The sequence below is a fragment of the Taeniopygia guttata genome, chromosome 7 (genome assembly GCF_048771995.1).
Source record: "Taeniopygia guttata chromosome 7, bTaeGut7.mat, whole genome shotgun sequence".
NCBI lineage: Eukaryota > Metazoa > Chordata > Aves > Passeriformes > Estrildidae > Taeniopygia > Taeniopygia guttata.
In genome coordinates this window covers 1,879,675-1,891,972 of record NC_133032.1, presented here as the reverse complement: position 1 = coordinate 1,891,972, position 12,298 = coordinate 1,879,675, and the positions used below count along the sequence as shown (strand labels likewise).

General features: G+C 40.1%; 1 protein-coding gene across 2 annotated transcripts in view; it reads right to left on the bottom strand.

Moving 5' to 3' along the window:
* The window catches only part of UBE2F (ubiquitin conjugating enzyme E2 F (putative)), a 54,760-nt gene that overhangs the window by 28,206 nt on the left and 14,256 nt on the right, over positions 1-12,298 (bottom strand). For both annotated transcript variants that reach the window (XR_003961235.4, XM_002193384.6), the window contains exons 5-7: positions 9,634-9,701; positions 6,116-6,186; positions 2,139-2,196 (exon numbers count right to left, since the gene is read on the bottom strand). Coding sequence is in view for 1 of the 2 variants with exons in the window: in XM_002193384.6 (XP_002193420.1) it covers positions 2,139-2,196; positions 6,116-6,186; positions 9,634-9,701 (197 nt within the window). In the remaining variant the exon portion in view is untranslated. The remainder of the gene's footprint in view (positions 1-2,138; positions 2,197-6,115; positions 6,187-9,633; positions 9,702-12,298) is intronic.

The window sequence follows — 12,298 nt, the reverse complement described above, 5'->3', positions numbered from 1 at the left end:
AGTCTCCAGCTTTGTGAATAAGCTGCTTTAGAGAGGAAAGTATGCAATAAAATGATGCAGAACGTGACAGAATGGAGACTGAAAGTTAAATAAGCTCCTGCTGCTAACTCATGTTTAGCTACAAAGGAGCAGAAGGAACACAAAGATCAGCCAGAAAGCACTGCAGCGGTGTTCACAAAATCCACAGCCTGGACCCCAACCACTAGCAGAAATTATCCAAGGGTTTGGGATTCTGGAGTGTTTCTATCAATAAAAAGAAAGTGATTTAAAAAGTGCATATACAGACAGGCTGGCAGGATAATGTTTTAAACCTGTTTCAGGGTAAGAGCCCAACTCTGCTCAGAACCTGATTTCAAAAAAGCATCTAACGAAGGAATTCAGAAATAGCACTTTCTTTAGTGCCTTCACTCACACACAGGCTGCTCTTCACAGTGGTCCATGGAAACGTGTTCCCAAGCACAAAGGGAAAAAAGATAAAGCTCAGCACTTGGTAACCTGAAGAGAATTCAATCATGGATGAGATGACACCAAGTGCAAAAAAATGCTGGGAAACAAAACTGAGTTAGGTCTTCCCCTCCTCTTAAGAATCCTCCACACTGTTAAAAATACATTTTATCAGGCAAGTTTTCCAGACAATTTAGCAGATTTTCATTTTTATTTCAGAAAGTTTCTTCATGTTTCTACCCATTTGATTAAAAAAAAAAAATATTGAAAAGGTCACAGCAGTTTATTTTGAAGGATTTTTCATATAGCTCTGATGTCACAAGGATTCAAAAATGAGAGACAATCAAAAACTTAAGCCTTCTAAAGGGTTAAGCACACAAGCTCCACACATGCAGCTGCATTCAGCATGGGGCTTCTCACATGCATTCTCTATTTGAATGGCTTCTCTAATGCCCTTGGAACAGTTTTTGTGGCAGAAGGACATGCCCACTCCCAATTTAATTCTTTAGGAGTAGTTCAGAGTGCTTTATTGGGCAGGTCTGGGTGCTATTCCTCCAGAAAACCAGGTTGACTTCATATTATTGACAAATTAAATACTGACTTTCAAGTCCATAACAGGCCAAGACTGGATTCCCATCCACAGTGCTTCTGTGCAAATTCTCACTGTTCCCCTCGTGGTGATGAAAAGCTGTAAAAAGTGAGCTCACAACTGTGGTGCTTCAGTGCTCAAAAATTTAAAAATCCAAGGAGGACATGTGATTTCTCTTTTTGAAGTTAAGCTTCTAATTCCTTTTTTCTTGCTGATTTTTTCATTTCAACAACCACAGAAAAAGCTCCTGCCTTTTGGGTTTCTTGCCCACTTGTACTAATTCTTTAATGGCTGAAGCTTAGAACTTTGAATGAATACAGGGACAGGAACAGAACTAGTAATTTAACTAGTTACCTGGTTAAATTACTCAGTGCCTTGATTTAACCTGAGATGAAAAACAGAAACACAAAGGGCAAAACAAAATCACACCAACTGATGAAAAAACTATAGGGAAAGACTGCTTAAGAAAATCCACAAAATAAAACACTCATTTTACTTCCAGAAAGTCACCTCACCTCAGGAGACACTTTACAGATTAAGAAAGTCACAGATCTCATTCATAGTGCCAAAAAACAAATCAAGTATCAGATAAAGGTCATTTTCAATTTGCTTTTTGAAAGAGACAAACACCTGATGTGTACCCTTTATCCACCTAATGCTGTTAAAGCTCTGCAAGAAACAATTCTGGCAGCATTCCTGTGAACAGCAACAGGAAGATAAATGCCCTGCTCAGTGCTCTGCACTGATTTTGTCAGGAGTATCAATCCCATGGAAATTACCAGGGTTATGGATTGCTGTTCACAGGATGCTCTTTGCTGCCTGGGTGAAAACCAGCACACCTTACAGAGTGCGGGTTCTAGAATAACACCAGCCTCCAAAACCTTGGATCAGAGGAGGCTGTGTGCAGCCACACCAGAACTCCCAACATTCCTACAATCAGCACTGTACCTGTTCTACTGCTGCCACCAACACTTGCTGAAAGACAAAAACCTCACCTCAAAAACCTGTTCTTGAGCAAACCACATGAGCTGTTTCTTTCCAAGGCCAGGAAAGGATTTTAAAATATGTATTTCGTTTGATGGACTTCTCCAAAAGGAAACAGTACCTTTAAGGTTCTAGTTGGGGCCCAGCCAGTGCCATCAATTGAGTGTTCTCTCAACAAACTGCAAAAAAAAAGACACACAGATTATACAGAGCAACTTCTGCTTCAACTGCCTTTGTCAGAAACCTGCTCAGCAAACATTAGGAAGTAATTGCAAGATCTAATTTTTGCACTATTTATACCCAGGTAATGGAATTTTAAACCCCAGGAGTTGGGACGTCTACCTAAAATTACCTTCTACACAGTATCATTACAGAACTCCCCATCTGAGCTCAGCCTCTGTCAAAACATCTGAATTATTTTCCTCCAGCAGCACAAGTGCGACAGAAATGCTTGTGACAGGCTCAACACTGAACCCTTTATTTATTCCCCAATACATCATAGAATATGTAAATCCCTGGTGAAGAGACAGTCTTGCAGGATGACCAATCTCTCACCAAAACTGGCATAAACCAATCCAAAAAAGGGTGTTTTGGGGAGGGATATCGAATTAGCAAAGAGAGGATCATCATCCTCTATTGTGTGAAAGGACTTCAGCTTCCTACAGGTAAAGATAAGAAAGCGAGAGAGTTTTAGTCTGTCTGCTCTGGAGGAAAAACTTATAAAATAAATTTTTATATAGTTATAGATATATATTTAGAGAAAGATCTATAGATAGATATAGATATAAATATACAATATACAGATTATAAAATATAATTTGAATTTTAATATGAACACTAATATATAAAATACAGAATTTCCTATATGCACACATCCAGTACAGATGTACCGTATTATTGTACATATTAAGCCCAGTGAAGCTGCTGACCTATTGCAAGTGGAAACCACTGAGGTGTTCAGGCATTTCTGGACCTTTCAGATCCAAACCTCAGCAGTTATGAGAAGGAGATATGCTGGGGATCAGAGCACAATCGAGAAATAAGCTGAAGTCTTGCTCAGAAAAGTAATAATCTGAATGAAAAAAAATCTGTAAAAACTCCTTGAAGTACTATTTCAGAATCACACCTTCCTCTGTAAGGAGTTATCTAAAATTAACTCACACAGCAAAGCACAAAAATTCACCACCAGCTGCAGCTTCTGCTACTGAAATGACAGGGTTAAAGTGAAATAGTCTTAAAACTATAAGGTTCTAGCAATTTCCAGGCTGACAGGTGTTAAGTAATTTTTAAATTACAGTAGATGACTAGACCATACAGGTTATGTAGTTATCTAATGAACATGGCAAGTTTATATCCAAGGAAATTCAATCCTTGTTCAGTCCAGAGATCCCAGGAACAGGCTGATCAACCTGGACAAGCCCATTCCACCTTAAGTGTGCTGCTCATCTTATTTCTGTGCCTTTCAAAAGATAAAATATGCCATTACCCCTTGTGCAACGTTCAAAATAATATCTTGTGGCTGCAGTTTGTCTTCATATGACAAAAGCAAAAGCAAAAAAAGCTTGCTTTTTGTCTGTTCCTTATCAAACTACATGCAGTGCTTCCATTTGCCTCTCCACACACCTCACTGAGAAATTCCAAGCGAGAAGGAAGTAAACACACCAAATAAAATCATAAAAATATTCAGTGACAGAGCACCTGAGCATGAGCTAAGCCTCATGGACAGCCCTGCAGCTTCCAGGCCTCAGAGCTCTCCTGGCACAGCTTCAGCTGGAACACTACAGCCAGGACTGAGGAGACACCTGCACCTCTGAGAGCACTCTGGCAGGGAAGCAGGGAAGCACAGAAGTGTCCCTTTGGCATGACACTCCTCATTTGCTGATAGAATTGGTTTTAGAGCAGCACCCTCTTTCTTCTACAGATTGGGAATGACCATTAAGCCCCTCAATAGAACATTCCCCCACATCTAGGGAGACCTCCCAGCTACGATTACAAATCATACATCATCAATCTGGGTTCCTATGGGCATACTGAAAACCATTGCTTTTCAACTTTCAGTAACCAAAACAGCCCCTGATGTGACCAGTCAGCTGCTTAGCTTTCATTTCAACAAATATCTCCTCATTCTGTGAGTAACTCCTGAATGCTTTGAGGAATTTTTTTCTTTTTAAATACACACATCCTAAAGAGATCTTTTTAAAAACATCCCCTGAAGTGGGAACTGCATGATTCCACTAAGTGTAAAACCTTCTGAAACTCCAGCTGACCCAATGTGCAGCTTAAGTGACTACAATTTACTGTAAGGAGAAGATCAGTCTGCAGAAACCTCCATTTTTTCTATCCACATCTGCAGTACAGGTGATATCCAGTATGGGCCAGACTTAAATAGGATCTATTGTTAATAACAAGGCCCAGGGTAATACAGTCCATAAAGCACAGAAAACCACCACTTTTCCTGCCCAGAACTGTTACACTTGACCACAAGTTTAACTATTTAGAATGTTTTAATCTAGGGACGATTATCAAACCAACACATACCACAGCATGAGGTATGTGGGGGGAAAGCACTGATGATTTTCTGCTTTTAAAAATAACTGAAGCTATTTTAATGCAAGGACTCTTGTGTAAGTTGATTGCAGATGCTATACATAGAATGCCTTCTCTGACAGGCATAAAGCAATTAAGTTATTTTAGTTTTTCCATCTAATGCCAGAGATTTCCAGGGCTGAATATGTTGAGGAATCTGACAATCTAAACTGTTATGGTGCAGATGCTGAAAGAACACCTCCACTTCATTACAATTATGATGCTCCAAACACCACATTCCTCTCTTATAATTAAAACTATTTCAGGAGATGGAAAAATGTGGCTGCCCCATCCCTGGAAGTGCTCCAGGCCAGGCTGGATGGGGCTTGTAGAAACCTGGTCTAATGGAAGGTGTCCCTGCCCAAGGCAGGGGGTGGATGGGGAGCTTTAGGATCCCTTCCAAGCCCAACCACTCTGGGATTTTATGAATGTGAACCTCAGAAGGTGCTGTGCTACAGCTGGAGCTTCGGCTTTGGTTTGGTGCCTGGTATTTGCTGCTCCCTGGTTCAAACACCTCACCTGTTCATTCTTTTACCTGCACTCAGAACATTTAAGTTTCTTAATGCTGATGAGCCTGACCTGCATAGGGAGGACAATAAAAAAACCTTCATTTTCACCAGGCCTTCCAACACAGCACTAAACTGATTTCTCCATCTAGAGGAAAAAATCAGCTTCTCTTTAAGCACTGATTTGCTACACATGGTGACAACCAGGCTGGATTTTCATAACAGCTTTCAATCTCACTTATGGGCTTTGCTTCTGCTTCATCTGCCTTTTCTTCTGTGTGCCAATAACTTGAAAAAATGACAGGCAGGCTTCTCACTGCTGTTCCTGTTTGGTTTCTGGCCAATTTCACCATCAGGTATTGAGGATGAAATTGCAAAGTTTCACAGACTCATTTGGAAAAGGAAACATTTACTATCAAGGAAAACCATCCAGCAAGAGAAGCCTCTCTGGCAAGGTAAAGCTTTCAGGTTTCATATCCTGACTTATCCTGACCCCAACCCTGCTCTGTTACAACTGGCACATGAGTCTGATCAGTGGATATGAAATATTATAATTAACAAATGGCAAACAAAGAATAATTACTGTCAAAGTTATAAGGAACACTTTTTCCCTTCCTTTTTGAAACAAAAAGAATTTTCAACCTCTTAACACACTAGGGCATTAAAAGGTAAAGCCTCAAAGCCTCCCTCAGGGCCTGAGGATGATTCAGTTACGAGGTAGGGAAGATAAAACCCAACTACATTTTGTTTAGGCTAGAGTTCACATTTTTACCCCATTTTTTGTTCTACAAGTAGAACAAAACTCTATGTCTGAACCTGAACAGCCAGGCTCTCCATGATCCCTACAGCACAGCAAGAATGAGAGTTTGAGTAGATTTTTATGCTCCTACAAGTTACATGCAGAATCAGCACAAAAAAATAATACTGTCATGACAGGTAGATCCAATATTTTATCAAACAGAGAAACCTCCAAGGCTAAAAAACTCCAACAGAATGTTGTTCCTACCTTAGGCAGATTTCTCCTGTCTCTGTAATGTTTGGGTGCCAGATTCTTGTCAAACATTTTACCTTTGGAGGCTGCCAGGAGAGAAAATAAATTACTGTGTTATCCTTTAAGATAAAACCCTGTTATAACTCATAAGACAGAAAAAGGCAAATATACTTGATATTCACAGCATGGGTTTGTATATTTAGGGCAATGATGCATTATCTACAAGAGTCAAAACAGACTTCTCTGCCCTTTTAGCTTTTCTAAACTCTTCATAAAAACCAGACTGGTATGAGGCTTTTCCTTAGAAAAAATAACTTTTAAGAAAGCCAAGAAAATTTACTCCTTCAGGGAAAACAAAACACTCATTCAGTTTCTTCATACTTAATTAAGAAAATAATTTGAACAAAAAAAGAACTTCAGCAAGGCTTGTCCAAATCAGAGATTTGTTAAAAAACAGCAGATGATGCAAAGATAATAAATAATTAATAATAAATAAATAACTTCTTTAAAATACCTCCTGTTCACAACTGACCAGAAATGCATCAGCAGTGAATCTGAGGCACTAAAATGAAAAGCCACAGGCAAGACCACCAAACTTCTGAATGTCATAGTGGTGTGAAGTACAGATTTTTTAAAGTACAGTCTCCTTTGCTCTAGTTTTGTGAAGTAAATTAAGAGTGGCACATAAGAATTTCAGTAGCTTAGCAACATCACGTTGCTCCATCCCTGCTCTCCCCATTAGGACTTGCAGCTTTCAATCAGACATTATTTCTGATAGGAAGTGTCCCGGAATCCATCAGCACACACCAACACCTTGCAGAACTTCAATTAATACCCAGATTATAAATGTGGAGCCATCTCCCTCCACTTTTTCCAATGTCTTGAATCAAGAGGCAAAACAGCTCAAAGAGCTGTATTTGCATGGCAGCACCATGTGCTTTATCTCATCTTGTCCCCAACTTCCCAATTACCTTTTAAAGAAACTTTTTAAAATTAAGACTCCTTGGAAGAGGTAAAAAAATATGCATGACACTGAGTTACCAAAAACAGACCTAAAATGTTGTATAAAAAAACCCACTCATCACCACAACAAATCTGGGATTGGTAGGGCAGATTTTGCCTTTCCCCCACTTCATTTCTGTGCAATAACTCAAGGGACATCAGGCATGGCATTATTGAAAACTAAGTGGCTCACAGAAAACAGTCTCAAACTTTCTGACCTCCAAAATACCTTAGAAGTTTTCTAACAGCACAAGCTTTTCATTAGCTACACTTTCACATTGTTTTGAAAGATGATGTCTAGTTTTCAAGCAAGGGAAAGCAGCAGAATTTATTCCATGCCATTAGATCATAATAAAAGAATAAATTTCTACCATATGCACCTTCAAACAGGGAATGTATTGATGAGTCAAAAAAAAAAGCTTTGTAGAAACTCTTTTTGAAAAATCTCCAAATCCTCACAGTGAACTAACTGGTGTCTCATTTTTTGTACTGTGGAAACAAAAGAATTCTTTTATCCTTTCAAAGTGATTTTCATTGCTCTAAGTTAGAAAAACCCACTCCTGACAGTAAGACAAAGGTTTTTCTCTCTCTCCTTTTTTCCTTTTAGACAGGACAACTGCAGCACCACCATAAAACTTATCTTCAGACAAAACTTCTCCTTGGAACTTGTTCCGAATCATTTTTGAACCCTCCCCAGACCAACAAATCCAGAGATTTCCTCAGGATGATGTTTCACCTAAGCATCTGTGAGACTCTGCACAACGAAACTCCTCAAATCCATTTATTTCCTTGCTCAAACTCCTCCTTCCACCCTCAAACACCACCAGCTGCACAGGTAGATGCAGCTTCAGCTTGGGGGGCACAGCAGTGACCACATTCACTTTCTTCTCCATTTCCAAGCAGCCTCTTCTGCTCTGGGATCCCTCATTTAAAATTAGCACTCTTAAAGGACAGGTGTACCAATAGATTTTGTATTTTTCAAAAAATTATGTATTATTTATGTATTTAATTTGATCAGTATCCTGCAGATGTAACTCCTCACTAGTGAAGAAATTTACCTCAAGAAGGAATATGGCTCCTAAGAGAAATCTGGAGTCAATGTTATTTTAAATGTTTTCTCTGGACACCAGCTAGTCCCAAAGCATTCTGCTAAAGCACCCTGCAACTGCAGCTCTTCTCTTTACAGTCTGTGGAAAACACCATTTCCCCCAGGAGGCCCTAGTGGGGATATAAGTCCCTGGGGTGAAGTACACAGCAGCCCTGAGATATTTCTTGCCACCTTCCACCAGCAGTTTCTGGAGAACTTCTCAGACTGGCTGAAAGCGAACACTACACACAGCAAAGCACTGAGTGGTTTGGCTGCAGGCCACAATACCAAATCTTCCCTTCCAAATTGTTTCTCTTTATTTATTTTATGCTCCTCCACTACACCACAATTCCACATATCCACTCCTTTTGCCAGTGCAGGTGTGCATCCCAGCCTTGCCTGTGGGCTGAGAGCCCTGGCAGGTCTCAGAGCTCTCCTGAAAACAGGCATCACTTGTGTCAGGCCCATTCTGCCTGGCAGGAAACCAACCTCAGCAGAATTCCCTCAATATTGGGATTAATACTGCATTAATAACCTGACCACAGTCCAACATCCAACCTCCTGCATTGTTTCAAAACTTTTTATCTTTGTATTCGATAAGAGGTGCTCAAATTTAAAAATATTTAGTTAACATTTGCTGTAGATTCTCCTACTAGTGCTGAGCAGGGAACCACAACAAAACAAAGACTTTTTAATTATGGGAACTGAGAATCAAAAAACTCAGATCAACACTGGACTTCAGCTCTTCTGTTAACGCACAGCAAACACTTTCCTGCAGCAGTGTTGTTTGGGTGAACAACTGGAATACAAAAATCAAAGGGAATTAAATGAATACACAAAAGGTAGTGAGGGTGACCTTCATCTGCCACAGAATTAAATGATTTGGTAAAGTCAAGGGGAACTTAAAACATCCCAAAACCAAACCCACACAACTGCAAACACTACTTAGCTGTGACAGCAACTACTACATAGAGATAATGCTGAATTTAGGCTCAGCTGAACAGGAACCAAAGATCTTCCCTGAAACTCTTCCCCAGGATCCTCCCTTACAAACTCCTCAGCCTCTCTGCAAGAACTCAACTGCCAACAGCAAAAGTAAGACACTAAAGCAGAAGAACGTGGGGGAAAGTTACACAACTGTCAACCTTTTTTCCTTTTGGTTCACTTGTTTCATTCTTAGATGTATAACTTTTTATGAGAATAATCATTAAATGCAGGTCTCATGAATAATGAACAGGCGAGAGCAGAACCTCAGCCAGAAGGGAGGACACTCAGCTTTGACTCATCTGCACTTTCCAGAGCTTCTGCCAGACAATTCCACAGACTTATGTTATTAAGAAACAGAAGATCCTTTCTCAGTCTCAATGCCAAGTTCCCCCTGAAGTCCTGTTACATGCAAAGAAAATCTAAAATGACAACTATGAGACTAATGACGAATACTCACCACCATATTGTAGGCATCAGGAACTTCAGTTTCAAACTGAAACTTTCCCCCTTGGTAATAGCCCTCATCTAGAAAAGGGAAAACAAGGCAAGTAATTAAAAAAGAGAAAAGCACCAAGACTAAAACAACAGCACAGGGTTATCATCAAACACTTCAGTTGGCTGCACCACCAGCTGCCACCTAATCCAAGGAGTGTGTGAGCACCGTGTCCTCCTGCACTCCCAGCATTTCTACAGCAGAAATTTGAAGTCAGGAGAGCCAACAGTCCCAGAAAAATCCACCATCCTGATCACAGGAACAGGGACACCCAGCTAGAGGAACCATGCACAGAACTTCTCACTGTAGGAAGCAAATCCAGGCATGTAGCAGGCAGCACCACATCAGTGACCCTTGGAATGAGCTGGAGAAATCCTGCCCTTGCTAGATGCTGCTCCAGGACTGAGCAGATCTTCCCAAACTTGTGCTGGCAATCCTGGTGAGTAGTATGAATGATGTGTGCCAAGGGCATGTTTCAGAGTGTACTTCAAAAAGAGCAAGCAGGCTTTTTCTTCCAATTATCTTACTGTGATGTATCTGCTAGGAACACATCTGCCTCTCTGCCAACCTCTGTACTGATATTAAAATGGCTAAATTTTCAAATATGACATATTAAAATACCTACTTGCATTTAAGCAGGGCTAATAGAATGGGATGACAGCTTGCAACTCTTGAAATAGCTTGCTTGGAAGCTGAAATGCTTACAAGTGATCTGAGAGATGCTCTGGCTCAAAACACCTTGAGCACTCCAGCCCCAGTGAAGGCCAGGAGGGCTGGTTAACACTGAATGATGCAGATTTTTAATATTTCTTAAACCAACACTGCAAAGAAATGTTCTGTTAAACAACTCATAGTTTACAGAAAGATTAAGAAGAAATTTACTATTATCTAGCTTGTTCCAAACCACAAAAGAAACTAGCTTGTCAATTGTAGGTCATCAAAATCTTCCTTCAGATTGCTGTCTCCTGATCTGCTTTTCAAATCCATTCTCCATTCCCATTCCAATTCCATTCTGACGTGTGCTGGATTTATTAAGCAAATTTAGGCATGCTATGCTTTACCAGAAAGTAAAGGGACATGCACTGATTTTTATAGGAAAAAAAGCAAGATAAAAGCACTTCTCTTTTGTTTTTAAATATACTGAGGTAAAAATCAGTAAAGCAAGCCATTACTGAAGAACAGGAAGTAAGAGGCGAGTTACCCTGATACCTTTTGGTGAAACTGTTCCCTGTCAAATGTGCAACATACTCAGAGCAAGACATTGTTCCAGAAAGGAGTCATTGGGAAAATGGTCCAATATCCCCCAGGAGCTCTAACACCACATTTATCCAACAGAACACAGCTGACTGCACTTTATCCACCATCTAGCACTATAATACATTTTAACCAAGTGTCAGGAATTATCACTTTTCCCAGTACAAAAGTTCTTTTCCTTGGCTTAATTTCACGAGTTCCTTGATTTGCTGGACTTGGAGCAAAGCATGCAGCAGCTCTTCACATTCCACCCCTGCTAAAATTAAATAAATGCCTGCTGATGGATGTATCCACGTGTGTTTTATGTCAAAGAAAATCCCCAGGTTTCATGAACACTCACTGCAATGGTTGTCCAACAGAAACACTCAAGAACTTTCAGATTAAGCCTTCCTCCAAGACAATTCAATATTCATCACTGCCTCACATTACAACTCATTTTATATTTTGGTTTTACCTTGTCACCAATCACTAATCAAAAACCACACTGGGTAATCTAAACCCCACAGCCTCTGCTATCAAATAAGCAAGGACATATTTACACAATTAGGAGAGCAAGACATCTCTCCTCCCCTCTTTTATACAATTCTGCCTCTGTGTTCCTAAAGCAACAATAAAGCTACTCATTACCAGTCACTCAAATATATATTAAAAATTCTGGAGAGCCTCAGTACCAAGCCAGAAATCTTGCACTGCATTAACAAGATAATTCACAATGAAGTAATATTTCAGCATCTCAAGTAAATAGGTTCTCAGACCGGGAGAGAAATCCTCAATTTTTTAGGCATGGAAAAGTGGTGGGAAAAAAGTTCTGGCAGAGTTAACAGTGAGGAAAGAGCTATAAATAAACCCATCAAATGGAACAGCTTTAACACATAACTTAGGAAGTTGGCCACTTAGACTTTTGCTAAAAAGGGAAGATGTCTGAGCCGCAGTTTTCCTCCTACTGCCTAAATTTATGTCTTCAAGCTGTATTAGCAGAGCAAGCATCCCTCCCACTTCAGTCTCAAGTTTCATTACCAACAACCTGACTAATCTTAGCTTGTGTTTGTAGGGTGTTTCAATGCCTGAAAGTGCTCTGGAAAATAACCAAATTACTTCCTCACTTTAGAAGAAAATGCAAGATAATTAGGGCAGGCCACAAAGGATGCACTTTGCATAGTTGCTCCCTGAATCAGCCACACTCACCAATATTTGTGGGCATTTCACCAGAAAACAGGGCCTTTATTAATCCCCCTAGAGTAGCACTCAAATATCCACACCAACCCCAGACTCATCCAACAGCCTGAGAACTGCAGGGAAATTGCATTTACTCTTCTGGGTTTCTGCACAGAAGCTACCTAAAGTCACCTCCTTTCTTTTTCTCCAGGTCATTACC